The sequence below is a fragment of the Fragaria vesca genome, linkage group LG4 (assembly GCF_000184155.1).
Source record: "Fragaria vesca subsp. vesca linkage group LG4, FraVesHawaii_1.0, whole genome shotgun sequence".
Taxonomy (NCBI): Eukaryota; Viridiplantae; Streptophyta; class Magnoliopsida; order Rosales; family Rosaceae; genus Fragaria; species Fragaria vesca.
In genome coordinates this window covers 22,319,889-22,336,800 of record NC_020494.1, presented here as the reverse complement: position 1 = coordinate 22,336,800, position 16,912 = coordinate 22,319,889, and the positions used below count along the sequence as shown (strand labels likewise).

Sequence of the window (16,912 nt, the reverse complement as noted above, 5' to 3'; positions counted from 1 at the left end):
TAATTTAAAAATGAGTGTAATAAACCATTAAAAAACAAAAAATCCTCGTTTGGAACCTCTCCCTAAAAAATATATATCGAGTATATGTATAAATGCCATGCTTTAGACAGAGGAAAAAAATAGAAAAAAAAACGAAAGAAAAAGGGGCAATGGCGGATCAGTGCTCTGAACTAGAATAATAAAAAAGAGAAAGAAAAAAGGAAAGAGAGAGGAAAAACTGATAGGCCCCGACTCCGAAAGAGAAAGAGAGCTGCTTTGCTTTGATTTGATTTGATTGAGTGTGCGACTTTGGTATCCGGAAGATCCTGACGCCCACTACCGGCGGCTCAGCTCAGCTCAGCTCGTAAGTCCTCGCCTTGTTTTTGTTTTGCTGATTAATCTGGTTACATGATTGTAATAAGAGAATAGGAAGAGGCGCAGTCGGAGTAGTAGAAATGGCAATCGATCTTTGTTTTTGTTCCAAGCTCGATCAGTACTCAATTTTGAATCTAATTCGAAACCCAACAAATATGCAGGGCGGTTGATATTTTTTTTTTATGCCGCAATTACTGCGTAACATTAGAATCGGAATCGGAACCGGCAGCAAGTAATATGCAGAAGAGTGGGAGTCTGAGAGTGACGTCCCCTCAGCAGTCCCTTAGGCGCCTGGGCTTGTGCTCCCAGATAGCCACTGCTACTGGTGGCCAGCACTCCTCCCCAGTTGTCTTCCCTGAGAAACAGAAACGCCTCAAGATCAAGGCTTCCAAGTCTCCTGATGATCCCAATTCTCTCAAGGCCTTGGACCACAGGATTGACATTCCGGCTTCTGCTGCTGGAGATGAAAAGTCTGATTTGTTGGGTTATGCTGTCTTCTCTGGCAAGTTAGTTTTGGACAAGAGTAAAACCAACCCCACTTGTACTGATCCTCCACAACAAACTTCCTCCTCTACTAATATTACCCACCACGAAGCTGTTGATGCCAAGCTTACCAGCAAGGCCTTAATTTGGGGTTCTCACATGCTGCATCTGGATGATGTTATCTCGGTAAGCTCTCCCCACGTCTCTTTTCTCTCTCTGCCTCTAAGCTAATCTCCTTCTTTCACTGTTTCTACAGGTTTCATACAATGTTGGCCTCCGACATTTCACCGTACATTCTTATCCCTTAAAAAAAGGTTCTTGTGGCCTTTCTTGTTTCATGAAACCTCGAAGAAGTCGCAAGGACTTTCGATTCTTGGCTTCTAGCATAGAAGACGCAGTTCAATGGGTTGGGGGGTTTGCTGATCAGCACTGTTATGTGAATTGCTTGCCTCATCCATTACTATCTTCTAAGAAGCAGGCGTCTTCAGAATTACTTCCCATTGATACTCCTCCTGAATTAATTTTCAAATGTAAGAGTCCACCAAAAATTCTTGTGATATTGAATCCCCGATCTGGACGTGGCCGTTCTAGTAAGGTTTTTCACAGCATTGTTGAACCTATATTTAAGGTAAGGTGTATTTCTTGCATCCTAATTTCTAATTATTGATTTTACTGCCTTTTGTTATTCATGATCTGGGCTTGCTACATGCTGTCGATTTGTAAGGATGGATTATGCCTCGTGAACAGAACGTGCTGCGTGCACAAATGATTGTCAGAGATTCATCTCAATTTGTTTTTAATGTTTTAGCTAACAAATTATTTGTGATCGAGAATGCTATTTTTATTTGTGTGTATGTGTGGTTTAAAATAAGGGGACCTTATCTGGTATCATAGTCTGGTGCGTGCATTTTAACTTATCTTGTTTGTTCACCACTGGATTAGAGCCAAACTCCTTTGTTACCTGGTGGCGTGGAGAAACTTTCCGTTTTACTTTAATACATATGGAAAGTTGGCAGATAATGCAACCCGCACATATCAAGTTTCAAAAGCAAATAACCTTTCTTATCTTAGATTTACCAAATGAACATAAAAACAAATGTTAGATAGCCTGATTCTTTTATGTTTTGATATTATAATAAGGTCTATAATAATTTTGTGCCCTAGTAAACGGAATTTTCTGGCTCCACTGCTAGATAACTCTTAGATGTTGGATTGTCATTTTCCCACACACACACACACCCTGCATACCCACAGCTACACAGATATATAGTCTTGGTAACCTCCAAGGAGCTATGGGTGAAACTTAGTATCATGCATCTTACAAGAAAATTGTAGTTCTAGGTGAAATAGTATACTATACTACTCGATACTCTCAATATTTTAACTTAAAAAAGAAATATAAACTCGATACTAAATTGATTTATTGACCTTCATGGTTGAAATGGCTGGGCACTTTGGTCTATTAATTATCTCTTTCAGATCTTTCAGAATTTCTATTATATCCATATTCATCTTTGAGCTGTAAATTGTGACAGCTTGCAGGTTTCAAAGTGGAGGTAGTCAAAACGACATCAGCAGGTCATGCTAAGAAACTTGCATCTAGTGTTGACATCAGCACTTGTCCTGATGGTACTTCTAATAATGCAGTATCTGATCACACCTTTTGGTTTTCCTTGTGCATTTTCATTTTCTTCATCTTTACAGCTTAAGTTTATTTATGTCACAATTATTTGTATCTTTTTAGGAATCATATGTGTTGGGGGCGATGGAATTATTAATGAGGTATGTCATCTGGCTCACTGTTTTCCTGTTTCCAGCTATTATCCATGATCCTTTTAAAAACATTATCATACAAATCAATGATTATTCTTTTTGCATGTTTGAACTTTGAAGATAACTCCATGAACCTTAGATGTAATTGCAAGCATGTAACTGTCTAAGTGCACTTGTTTTGGATACTAGAGCCGTATTCTAGTTCTCTCTCTCTCTCTATATATATATATATTCTCTCTCTCTCTCTCTCAATATGTATATATATAGAGAGAGAGAGAGAGACATATATATTATGTATAAATTAGGTTATCCTTTATGTAGTTATCTGTGTTTGAATGTGAAAATTTAACTGAAGAGAAAGTGATTATGAAATTTGTAGAAGTCTAGAGAAATTAATGGGAAATACTCTTCAGAATTTTTTTTGTTCATATTGTTCCCTTCTTTGACAAGTACCATAGTGCTTATCAGAAGTTCTACAAGATGGAAAATATATTTGACAGTTTCCTTTCTTTTCGGTTGAGAAAAAGGTATCGTTTAGTAGGACATTTACACATTAGTCCACCGCCTCGTGCCCTATTGTTGATTGTTAACTTCCACATCATGCGCACACTAAAATATGGCACCCTTAAACCAAAAATGGCTAAACCTAGTCTGGATGAACTTATTAGATATTTAACTTAGATTGATTGAAACACTTGCTGTACTTAAGTTGATTATAGAATGTCTGATAAACTCACAAAGGCAATTCCAACTCTCCACAATTCCTCAATTTTAAATTTGGGGAAATATTACCTTCAAGTTCCAACCCTTCCCTAAACTCTCCTCAAATTTGAGATTTCCATAAAACTATCCCAAATCAAGTTAGACGTGGTGGCTGCCCAAATTTTGATATTGAGCAAAATAAGTTTTGGAGGGCTACGCCATTTTCAGTATGGACTCGTATTTATATTTACTTTATTAATACAGGAACTAGTGGAACTAGAATTAATAGTAAATGTGTTTCACATATCAACCTTGATGCTGAAAAGGCTGAGAAAGGAATAGCTCATTAGAATCCTATTTGTTACATGTGCACTATGAACTCGCCAATTCTTATCTGAGATTGTCTGAGCAGAGACTTGTTATACTTAAAGTGAAGTCCTTTTTTTNTTTTTTTTTGCTAAAAAGTTCCAGATAAGTTCTCTGGAATTGGAGAATCTAGTTAGAGACTGCCTTACTTTTCAAAAGTTGCTCTTTACGGTTCTTGTTGCTGATTGGATTTTGTGCTTGAGGTAGTTCCTGGCAGGAGATACTTGGTCGTCTCCGCTGAATTTTTCTTGCCATGCACTTAATCATGGTCACTTGTTTTTATTAATCGACACAGTGCACAATAATTTTGTTTAATAAAGTTGGTTTGTACATGGGTGAGGACACAAGGTTCTTTCATTCAAGACCTGTATCATTTGCTCTAATTTCTATGATCATCAAGTAGCATTATATTATCAATCATAATATTCATCAAGACCACACAAATGTGAATTCTCTACTCTTATTTCTCTGTGCATAAGTTTCAATACTCATTTTTATATTTGAAGTTGGATGATTTTGAATATCACATAAAACTATGTCATACTTTAATCATTCTGAGTAGACTACTCGCCTGTTTTGTTCATGCTGTTTTCCTTGTTTATCAGACAGTTTATCTGATCTTGATTTGGGTACAGGTTCTAAATGGTTTACTCAGTAGAGACAACCAAAAAGAAGGAATTTCCATACCAATTGGAATTATACCCGCTGGTTCTGATAATTCCTTAGTTTGGACGGTTCTTGGAGTTAGAGATCCAGTTTCTGCTGCAATGGCTATTGTCAAGGTAATGTGATTACTTTAATATAGATGAAATTCAATTATAGTGAATATGATGCAGAAGGAGTTTTTCATCAGAAAGAGACGAACTTGCCAAATTTTAACTATCATCAAGTGAATAGTTTGCATGAAAAATCTATTCTGAATGATAACAAAGATTGAAATGAGATTGTAAGGCATAAATCATTTTTCTTTGTATTACCTATACCATCATATCCCCTATCTATTTAAATAAGTTTATTAGCAGGTTTGAAAATAAAGCCTAACATGTCTATTTGTTATCTACCTTTTTTTTTTTTTTTTTTTTTTTCTCCCATATCCTATATCTCTCTTTTTCATAATTCCAATTTCTCTGCGCAAACTCCTATAACAGAACAGAAGCATCACTGGTGTTTGATGTTTGTAGTGGGTTGATAAAAGATTGAAGGGATAGGTAAAAATGACATAATACCAATAAAAGTTTAATTGTTAAACATGAGATCCTGTTTGAAGACTGTAGTACTTACTCTCTGGAACAAGAGTCTCAAACGTTAAGATGTAGAGAGTATTAACTGAAACTTTGGTTTCTGTTTCCATTGGACTGATTTGCATAGATAGGTGCAAATGCGTAAGTGTGTAGAGGAGGAAAGAGAGGGAGGGTGGATCTGCATCTGATTGTGCAGCCTGCGTACGAGATTTTTTAATTTTTGTTTTGTCTATGGAAATTAAATAGTTTAAAAGAAATCGGAATTGCATTGGGTAAATCTACAAAAGTATATTACTGCAGAAACGCCAAGCTACCGACAATATATTTAAGAAATAGACAAAAACAACTCTCCAATCTGAAGAAATATAAAAGAAAATACACTTTACTGGACTCCCATGAAAATGAAGCCAATAAAGAGGCCAAAATAGATCCATCTCCCACAAAATTACCCAGCTCCTCCCCCTTTCATCCTATAAAACTCATATGTTCATCCAAATACACAAACGTATCCATTGTAGCTCTTTTTTCACAAAAACATCCCTCTTCCTGTAAAAACGTCTGGATTCTGCACATAATGCAGGCTCCTGAATAGTCTTGCGAGAGGTCAAAAGTAACTGAAAGTTGAACTGGATTATTGCTTATGAAACGACTAGTACCTGAACCATATGACCGGTAGTAGTCTTTTGATGAGCAAAAATCCATTGTGACACTCATACCTTAGGAGGTCCTTCGGCCTTTCAATTGCATAGAGGGGAGTATGCTCACTCTGAGAAGCTATAGTGGAGGTGTAATGGTATAATGTGACTGAGAAAGGTCAAAAGCAATTGGAAGTTAAACAGATGGTTCAGCTTTGCACATCATACACCAGTGAGGAGAAAGACAAATAGTAAAGACTTATCTTCTGAACCATATGACTGGTGCTAGTCTATCCAGGAGATCCTCTGACTTTCCAGTTGCAGTAGAGGGAGTATGTTCTCTATGAGAAGCTGTAGTGGAGTTGTAATGTGACTGAGAGGAAGATTCCTGTCTGAGGTGTGACAAATTTGTGGTGTCTATCATGAGTTGATAATGCATTGCATTTAAGAATGTTCTGGTCCATGATGTTGGATGCCTTCTATTGGTATTAATGAAGCATACATGAGGAATTGGGAATTTATTTTCCGAGTGTAAATTGCATGCCAACCGCAGCTAATAGGTGTAAATTGGATGATTTCCAACGTCATAATACAGTTCATGGCCCTTGATTTGGAATTTCGGATGAATTGGCATTTTGCAGTGTGGGAATATGCACACTTTGAGAAGCTCTAGTTCTAGAATGCCTCTCAATTGGGGATCCCATCTTACTATTTCTTAAAATAGGTGGAACACAAGGGGTATAGGCGTGTTTTTGTGTAATACTCTTTTGCAATCAATTACCTTCCGACCAGTTCAGCCATTTCCGAACACAGTCAGACTGATACAATTCACTATTTTGTGTGCCTCTATGTGTAGGGGGAAGTTCTTTAACATTGCAATTGATTTGTTACCCACTAGATGAGGGCGAGACTGATACAGCTTATATTATGAGGATGTAAATGCTTGTTTGAGAACACTTGGTTTTAAAACATATTTAAACACTCTTATAACCCATATGATATTACTGATGGGATCATCTTAATTAGGTAAATTAACACACAAGCCCAATTCCAAGAAGAAGCCCATTTAGGTAAATTAACACACAAGCCCAAAGTAATATATAGGTATAGCACAATGGTCCTAACAATTACCTTCTATAACTGTGCTGATTTAGAAATCACCATGGGTAAGGTATGGCTCCTGGACATCCAAAAACATTAAAAGGAATATCCAAATTTGATTCCATATTTTCTTGTGCTATGCTTTGTGGAAGTTTGATATTTCAATAACATATTAATTTATTTGTGCGTTATGAAATGCCACACTCTTCTCTATAAGGTCCTGGAAGTGTCTGTTTAAGTTGAACTGTTATGGTTTTAATGTTCGTTTCAGGGTGGTCTTACTGCTACAGATGTTTTTGCTGTTGAGTGGATTCAGACGGGTGTTATCCATTTTGGGATGACTGTCTCATATTATGGTTTTGTGAGTGATGGTAATTCCTAATACTTTGGATTAAATTCTGTCTTGATTTTTAGTATCATGAACTTATTTCTCATCTCTATATTCTATCGTCATGTAGGGGATCATCTTAATTAATGTAATACTCTCATGTTACTATGTGGTTTGTTAGTTAATCAATTCCTATTGGATTAGTAAACTCAGTTTGATTCGCTTTGACTGTTTAGTTTTTCGGTTTCCTTTGAAAGCATCAAATACACATAGCTTATGGTTACTCAATGTTTTTCTTGTTTGGTGATACTCTGTCTTGTTTGATGATACTCAATCTCCAAATCCGACTATTCTGTAATTTTAGGAATTTGAACTGGCAGCGCCTTATAATCGTGAAAGCACGGACAAGCCACATGTAGGTAAACTTGCATGTGTGGTTCCGGCCAGGTTGGACCAACCAACCCAACCGGAGATTTCTTACAGTTCTCTCTTCTTTTTCAGAGAAAGAAGTGGGACTACAATTGAAACTCGATCCTTATGTATAACCAATTCATAGACTTCACCTAAGAAATGCGTAAAAGAGATGGTCAAAATATTTGGAGCATCTTCCCAATAGAGTTTATAGTTAGCCCTGTCTCCATCACTTTCTGTTAAGTTTCTTGAAACATTAGGAAATTTTCATGATGATTGGAGTCATCTTTTGTTCATGTTGTGTTGATTTGTGATCTTTTCTTAGTTGCTTTCGCAATGCTCCTAGATGTTTAATCATGTGTGCATATGTTTACCAACCTTCCAGTGGATTTGAAATCACTAACCATTCATTGATAATTGCATTATTTTTCTTTCTATATTACGGTATATATATAGAGTGTGTCTGTGTGTGTTGTATCAACTTGATAGTTTGTAATTTAAGTGATATCTTGTATATATTGGTTATATATATTTGTAATATATATGGTTGGCAGATACTTGGGTTGGGTAACATTAGTTGGGTCCAGATTTAATGATCATGATATGTGTGTATGGTGATATGTAGCCTTCAATTTGCAGTGTTGGAGCTGTCTGAGAAATATCAGAAGCGCTTTGGTCCGCTGCGTTATTTTGTTGCTGGATTTCTTAAATTCTTATGCCTGCCGAAGTACAGCTATGAAGTTGAGTACCTTCCAGCCTCAAAAGAGGATCTAGAAGGAAAACTCTCAGCTGAAAGGGAAGTTGTTGATATGTCAGACTTGTACACAGACATTATGAGGAGATCAAACACCGATGGTATTCCAAGAGCTTCTAGTTTATCAAGTATTGACTCCATTATGACTCCTAGTCGAATGTCTGGAGGTGACTTGGATACAACCTGCAGTAGCACTCATGCTAGCATTGAACCGTCTGATTATGTGCGTGGCCTAGATCCTAAAGCAAAAAGATTGTCAATTGGAAGGACCAATATAACCGCAGAGCCGGAAGTTATTCATCCTCAGCTGCCCCTGTCAACAACTCCAAACTGGCCAAGGACCCGGTCGAAATCAAGGACAGATAAAGGATGGACTGGATTGACAGCCACGCATGATGCCTCTAGATCTTCTTGGGGAAACACTGGAACAAATGATAAAGAGGATATATCATCCACGCTATCTGATCCAGGCCCAATTTGGGATGCTGAGCCAAAGTGGGATAGCGAACCTAATTGGGCTGTGGAAAATCCTATTGAATTGCCAGGGCCATCAGATGACATAGAAGAAGGAACAAAGGAATCTGTGCCTAGGTACGAAGATAAATGGGTTGTCACCAAGGGTCAGTTGCTTGGCATTCTGGTTTGCAATCATGCATGCAGAACTGTTCAGAGTTCTCAAGTGGTGGCGCCGAAAGCTGAGCATGATGACAACACCTTGGATTTGCTCCTAGTTCATGGCAGTGGGCGATTAAGGCTGTTGAGATTTTTCATGCTTCTGCAGATGGGTAGACACCTTTCACTGCCATACGTGGAAAATGTCAAGGTATGGACATTACTACTATGCTTTTTTGCACTTGGGGTTTGTATAACTGTATCCACTGTAACCATGAAGCTACATTTTGACTGCAAACTAGTTGATATGTTTTGTTGTTGATACAAGGGACAAGCTTGCACTAAAATTTCTCTCTTGGTTACAGTGTTTGTGGTGGGGGGGCTTGGGGTTTCCTTTTTTAAGTGCTTATTTTGGAACAAAAACTACATTAGATTGTGGAAGGGTCCATCTAATTTGGTCTTCTATTGCAGGTAAAGTCGGTGAGGATCAAGGCATCCGGAAAGCACACCCATAATGGTTGTGGCATCGATGGGGAACTTTTTCCACTTAATGGGCAAGTCATTTCTTCTTTGCTTCCAGAACAGTGCAGACTTATTGGTCGCTCCCATAGCCATCACGTCTGAAAACCGCAATGTATCTTGCTAGGGACATCTATTCTCCTGTCTCAAACCCGAAGTATGCAAGATTACCCAAATACGAAATAGAAGACCTTCTGCGCTATTGTCTCTTTGAACCTTGGCTGTTTTACCTTTTAACAGCTGAGGCGCTTGTAAATTTTTTTGTTCGTCTCTTTTGTATTTTTGTTTATTGGTGTTACTTGATTGCTATATCTGGTGCGAGCTGCTTGTGTATTTACGATTCTAAGGCCCACAGGAAAACGACCACCTTCATATGGTTTTTGTTTTGTAACAATTGATCAGCGCCCTTATTTATCAAGATATTGATATTGATTCCTGTTGAGTTGCCATGTGTACTCTTTCCCCCTTCTTTTTGTGGAGTGAAATATGTTCTCTGGTATGCACCCTTATTTCTCCTCCTCATCGGCACCAATCCATGCATGGCTTTTAATCCTTTTATAAAAGAAGATATAAATGGTATCATGTATTTTCTTAACATAAAGAGAATTACAATTAATTTAGTGAACAGTGATTGAGCATAATTCTTTTAACAAACAACTGATCAGGTGAGTACTAAGGAGCAGTAAATCTATGCAGAAGATAGTTGAAGCCAAAATGGGTGAAGCAAACCAATTGTTTGAAACGATGTGGTGTGAATGGGACTGTGTACTCATTTAGACACCTGTTACTCCTGTTAGGATATGGTTGGTGAAATAGATATGAGTTTGCTTGCAGATAGATACAGAGTTTAGTATGTACGTGTGTCCGGATTCTATCTTATTTATATATGTATCTAAAGGTAATGCAAATTTTAACATAAATTCTCTCTCTCTCTCTCTCTCTAAGAGGCGGCAAACCCTAAATCTAGGGTTTTGCTCACTCGAACCTTGGTTGTTGATGAGGTCTCCTCTCCCCGTGTAGCCATTATCTTGTCCTCCTCGAGGGCGTGTTTGCCTTATTCTCCTATGGGCAGTGGCATCCGATTCGTTTTGACATGGTGCACATATGATCCGCTTTGGTTTGATGCTAATAGAGGGTTTGCTCGTCTGTGCTGGTCCTCTGTCAGTTTCCGGGAAAAGGTTAAGATCTAGGATCCTATTACTTGGTTACCCAGGAGGTAGGTTATGTCTGGATGTTATGGCCTCTGATTCAGTTTTAGATTGGAGGCCTAGTTACTTGGTTACTGTTCTTGAGAGTTCGATAGCTAACGTCGCTCTTCCAAGCGGGGTGTACTTCCCAAGTTATGGTTATGATCCTGCCTACGATTACAGTTACTATCACATTTACGCTGTTGTCATGACATATGCATATAAATGATGTATGTCGGTTTCAAGTCACGTTCTAATTACTTCTCAATATAAATGTGTTTGTGCAACTGATTATCTTTTATTGTTTATTTAATTATAGATACGTTTGTGCATCTTATTATGTTTTCTCATTTTTTTTTCGATATATTTGTATTGCTTAATATATTTTTCAATTATTATTAATACAGTCTCTCGTCCTTATCAGATATTTATATATGTTGGAAAAAGAAAAAAGAAAACATAAAACGGTGAAGGAGAAAAAAAGGAGTTGTCCCAAAAAAGAATCAAAACCCAAAATGGGAAATTTAAATAAATATGTTTTTTTGGGGTTGGGGTTGGATTAGACATAGAGGAAGCAGAGAAGACCGGCTGTGTATGTATTTACAGAGAGAGAGAGAGAGAGAGAGAGAGAGAGAGCGATAAGATAAGAAAGAGAGCAATGATGAGTATAGGAGGAACAGTGGGGTTATTGAGCTCAGCCACAGCCACAGCCACAGCTATAGGCAGAGCAGATGCGGCGGGACAAATGAATTCACGATTGGTTTGTTGCCCGGTTGGGAGTCGGAGTCTCGCACTCGCTCACTACCCAACAACAGCAGCAGGAACCACTCGGAAATCTACAAGGATTTTCTGCGAAGTCGCTGTGGGATCGGACTCGGCATCTCCATCGACATCAGAAGCGGCCATCGGAGCTAGGGTCAAGGTCACGGTGCCTCTTAAGGTGTACCACGTGCCCAGAGTTCCCGAGGTTGACATCACTGGCATGGAAGGTGAACTCAAGCAGTACGTTGGCCTCTGGAAGGGCAAACGTATTTCTGCCAATCTCCCTTACAAAGTACAGTTCTTTGTCGACGTCCCAGGCCGTGGCCCTGTTAAATTCTTCGCGCATCTCAAGGAGGACGAGTTCGAATACCTTTGATCCATCCATGGATCTCTATCAGGCTATTACCTCTTCCTCATTAATAATAGCCCGGTTCGTTTCTCAACTGCACTAGCATTGTATTTAATTTGTATCTATCTATATTGCGAATGACCCTCTTCAGCAATATCTATCTATTTCATCTGGTTAGTTTGGATCAATAATTTAGCATTCATGACTGGATCAAGATTCATATAGCTAGAGACTTGTTTAGCATATGTAACAAAATTTAGATTCCTTTGAAATTATCTGGCTACTGTTAAAATTTGGTTAGGCGAAATGGGCTTGTAAGCTGCACTAATATTTACTGGAGCAATGTGCATAGAGTTACTTTTATTTGACACTAATCAAGATAATTGGCAAATGTACAACTGTATATGCTGGGAAAAGCGTGTGTGCACGGCCTGAGCTAGTTTTCTTAGTACACCGGGATTTTACCTAGGATATATTCAGGGTGGTTACCATAATTCAAGTTTCACTCCCAAACATAGAATCTTGTTACTGTTGAGATTCTATTTTCAGCAGGGGTATATATAAACTTATCCTTGCCAACAACAACCTATACAAGACTACATGTTAATGATAGTAAACTTGGGCATCTCTTTGCATGAAACCATGCTTTTCATGCATATTTCCGGCCTAGTTTTGTATTTCCTGCAGCAAAGGCAGACTTTTGTTACTAAAACAGATGTCATCCATTCTTCTGTTTTTCCAACCATGGTTTTTATTCTGTACTTTGGTCAGTTCCTAGAATTTTATCTGGATTCAGGTTTCTTATCTTTGTCTATCCATTAGAACTATCTGTGTATGAGTCTTTAGCCGGATTGTTTAGCCCAGAAGTGGTATGAATTGCTTATAAAGTGCGGATTGCAACCTTGGTGATTATGCACATTCAAGAGTGACATGTTCCATTTTTTCAATATGTATTATGCTTTTTATGAAAAACTAGATGTTTGTTTTGGTTTTGTTGCATTGTGGGTGTGGTGTGTGTAATTGAAGCTCATTACTAGATAAATTTTTCAGAGATAAGAAGCAAATTTGGGGCTAATTGATGAAAAAACAGGTTCCTCACGCTCGGCGCCAATGAGTTTAAGGAATTTATTTTGATGATATCCAGGATTGGAGACCAGAATTCAATGTTCAGTCCAAAATATTGAAGGTTATGTCACCGTTTAAAATTCTATCTCCAGATGCGCTGAATGACCTGGGGTGCCTGCATGTGCGCCCTTATCCTGACACAGAATATATGCATGTATTCACGATAATGAGTTGAGCAAATTTGAATAAATCATTGTATGGAGTTATAATGCATATTCTGTTTTCCCAGCATGCTTTTCATGGATTCTCGCAGGCTACTATGGTCCATTGGAACAGTATGTATATCTGTTGTATCCTACTTAAAATTGGAACTTATACTTAAGAGTTCTAGGTCAAGGCTGGCTGCTGTTTGGCCCATCTGCTCATTTCCTGCTGTCCGGATATGATGTGGTTCTTCCAGTTTTTATTAGATAGAGAGCTGACTTTTAACAAGTTATGTGGTATTTGAGTTAATCTCAGATGTCGTATGTAAGAGTTGAATCTAACACTGCCTTCTTTCTTTATTTTTGAATCTAAGGGCTAGAAGGCAGTTAATATTACTGAAATAGCAGAATACAAGGAGGGGACATAAAGCCTAAACCCTAAACACCTAAAACAACATCAGGAGACCCTACATAACCTATGCATTCAAGCAAGAACAAATTAGCATAGAGTGCATCATTGGCGACTCTACTTGCTTTGCATAAAACATGGCGACATAACGGAAAACTAAAACTCATATGGAGCCATAAAAGACTGTATATCTGCTTTCCCATTATGCGAAAATTTCACTCTTCCGTAAGGAGGTTGCGACCATTTGACTAAGCAAGGGACTCGTTGCCTCATTAGAGCAGTCATGACACTCAACGTGCACATGCCAGGACATAGCTCACGTTGCCTTATAGTAGATGAACTTATTAACGGCATAAAGCCATAAGAAAATAACCAACTAAAAAATATTGAAATAAAAACAAAACTAAAATTAATTAAAATTAACATAGCCCAGGTTGGGCCCAAAAAAAGAGCCCATGCTCAAGCTTTAAACCTAGGACAATATGGTTGCTTTGCCGTCAGCCGCCATTGTCCCAAACCTGCTACCTCCGTTGCCGCCCTTACCATTGCGCCGCCACACCCCCTAAGTTGGACCACAGATCTCCAGAGCCTGTCGGCCACATCGCTCCTCGAGGAGGCCACGAAATACGCCGGGCTCGAGCCTCGATCAAAAACCACGGAACCAATCTGGATCGAAGCTTGGTTTGATCCGCGTCGCCAAGTCGTCTTGATCTCACCTCTCTGTCCACCGTCAAGTCTGTGTAAGCCAGCCACTCCGCCGCCCAGCCCAGCAAGTGTTGGGAGAAGATCCGCTAACCGTCACATTCCCCATCTCCTTAACCTCTCCTAACGTCACCGGAGATCCCCAAATCTAGAGCGATTGAGGAGCCCAATACCGCCTCTGCCGATACAAAGCAGACAAAGACTCGTCTGACGATGGCGGAAGTGCTCGCCACTGGACAGGAGACGCTTGCTCTCTCTGTTGTATCAGACACTCGCTCTCTCGGTTTGTTTCTTCATTGCTCATAACTAACACTGCCTTCTTAGTTGAACAAGAAGTAACAACCTTATGAGCTTCAGTACCTTAGACCCAAAGTAACCCGACTGCATGCGCTTCTACCTTGAATTGACGAAACTCGAAAATCTCAATTGGATTTGTGTATACAATTCTCGCTTAATTTAAGCTAGAATTCCAAACTATATAGCATACGAATTTTTCGGCCAATTGAATGTTTTTATTTTTTGACCAAACCATTCTTGTTATCAAATCATGCTTTTGAAGTAGTACTGTAACTAACGGAACTCGAATATCTCAACCGGTTTTGTGTATACAATTCTCGCTTGATTTGAGCCAGAATCCCTTGGTATAGCACACTGATTTTGCCAAAATTGAATGTTCTTATTTTTCGATCAAACTTTTCATTTTATCAAATCATGGTTTTTAAGTACTTCTTGAACTGACAGAACATGAAAATTTCAACCGGACTTGTGTATAAGATTCCCACTTGATTCTCGCCAAAATCCTATATTATAGCACACGAATTTTTTGGCTAAAATTGAATGTTCTTATTATTAAATCATGGTTTTGAAGTACTTCTAGAACTGACGGAACCCAAAAATCTCAACCAGATTTGTGTATACGAATCTCGCTTGATTTGCACACGAATTTTTCGGCTAAAATTGATTGTTTCTATTTTTGGACCAAAATTTTCCTATTATCAAAACATGGGAATAGCAAGAGGTTTTGAGCCGAAATCAAGCGGAAATCATATACACTAATCCAATTGAGATTTTCAGGTTCCGTCAGTTCGAGAAGTTGTTAAAGATGATGATTTGATAATTAAAAAATTTTGGTTCAAAAATTACAACATTCAATCTTTACAAAAAAAACTGTGTGATATAGCAAGAAGTTTTGGGCTGAAATTAAGTGAAACACATATACACTAATACGATAGAGATTTTTCACGTTCGGTCAATTAGAGAAGTATCTAAAAATGATAATTTGATAAAAGAAAAAGTTTGGTTCCAAAATAAAAACATTCAATTTTGATTGAAAAAACCGTGTGCTATAAAAATAGGTTTTAGGATGATATCAAGCAAGTCTCATATACACTAATCGAATTAAGATTTTCGCGTTCCGTCACCTCGAGAGGTACTTAGATATGATGATTTGATAATAGAAAATGTTTGGTTCAAAATAAGAACATTCAATTTTGACCGGATGAACTGTGTGCGGCAACGGGTATTAGGCCGAAATTAAGCGGAACACGAATACACTAATCAGATTAAAATTTTCGCGTTCCGTCAGCTCGAATGATACTTATAAATGATGATTTAATAAGAGAAAAGGTTTGGTACAAAAATAACAACATTCAAGTTTGACAAAAAAACCGTGTGGCAAGAGGTTTTAGGATGATATTAAGTAAGTCTCATACACATTGATTGGAATAAGATTTTCGCATTTGGTCAGCTCGAGAGATACATAGAAATGATGATTTGATAATAGAAAAGGTTGGTTCAAAAATTAGAATATTCAATTTTGACCGAAAAAACCGTGTGCAAAAGGTTTTGGACCCAAATCAAGTGGAAATCGTATACACTAATGGGATTAAGATTTTCGTGTTCCGTGAGCTCGAGAGGTATTTAGAAATGATGATTTGATAATAGGAAAAGTTTGGTTAAAAAATAAGAACCTTCAATTTTGACCAGAAAAACCGTGTGCTATATGAAAAGGGTTTTGGGTTGAAATCAAGCGGAACTCGTATACACTAATGGGATTAAGATTTTCGTGTTCCGTCAGCTCGAGGGTACTTAGAAATGATGATTTGATAATAGAAAAAGTTTGGTTCAAAAATAAGAATATTCGATTTGGACAAGAAAAACCATGTGCTATAGCAAGGGGTATTGGGTCGAAATCAAGCGGAACTCGATCGTATACACTAATGGGATTAACATTTACGTGTTCCGTCAGCTCGAGAGGTACTTAGAAATGATAATTTAATAATAGAAAAAGTTTGGTTGAAAAATAAGAACAGAAAAAGTTTGGTTGAAAAATAAGAACTTTCAATTTTGACCAGAAAAACCGTGTGCTATTGCAAGGGTTTTTCGACCGAAATCAAGCGGAAATCCTAGACACTAATGGAATTAAAATTTTCCTGTTCCGTCAACTCAGGAGGTACTTAGAAATGATGATTTGATAATAGAAAAAGTTTGGTTAAAAATTAAGAACCTTCAATTTTGATCAGAAAAACCATGTGTTACAGTAAGGGGTTTAGGCTGAAACCAAGCAAGTCTCATACACAGTAATCAGATTACATTTTCATGTTCCGTCGGCTCGAGAGGTACTTAGAAATGATGATTTGATAATAGAAAAAGTTCAAAAATAAGAACCTTCAATTTTGACCAGAAAAACCGTGTGATAGCAAGAGTTTTTGGACCGAAACCAAGTGGAAATCCTATACACTAATGGGATTAAGATTTTCCTGTTCCGTCAGCTCGAGATGTACTTAGAAATGATGATTTGATAATAGTAAAAGTTTGGTTCAAAAATAAGAACTTTCAATTTTGACCAGAAAAACCGTGTGCTATAGTAAGGGTTTTTTTGACCGAAATCAAGTGGAAATCCTATACAATATGGATTAAGATATTCATGTTCAGTTAACTCGAGAGGTACTGAGAA

The 16,912-nt window shown here is 37.9% G+C and overlaps 2 protein-coding genes across 2 annotated transcripts in view; both read left to right on the top strand.

Annotated features, from left to right (window-relative positions):
- The window catches only part of LOC101314461 (lipoyl synthase, chloroplastic-like), a 39,621-nt gene extending 27,757 nt beyond the window's left edge, over positions 1 to 11,864 (top strand). The window contains exon 7 of the mRNA XM_004298560.1: positions 11,030 to 11,864. Within this exon, the coding sequence (XP_004298608.1) occupies positions 11,030 to 11,604 (575 nt within the window). The 3' untranslated portion in view covers positions 11,605 to 11,864. The remainder of the gene's footprint in view (positions 1 to 11,029) is intronic.
- Positions 178 to 9,719, top strand: LOC101302930 (sphingoid long-chain bases kinase 1-like). Its single transcript, XM_004297648.1, has 9 exons — positions 178 to 343; positions 516 to 1,023; positions 1,094 to 1,465; positions 2,373 to 2,466; positions 2,582 to 2,619; positions 4,314 to 4,460; positions 6,927 to 7,026; positions 8,034 to 8,971; positions 9,232 to 9,719. Exons 2-9 carry the CDS (start codon positions 592 to 594, stop codon positions 9,382 to 9,384), a joined length of 2,274 nt encoding a protein of 757 aa, XP_004297696.1. The 5' UTR covers positions 178 to 343; positions 516 to 591; the 3' UTR covers positions 9,385 to 9,719.
- Positions 11,865 to 16,912: the final 5,048 nt, after the last annotated feature.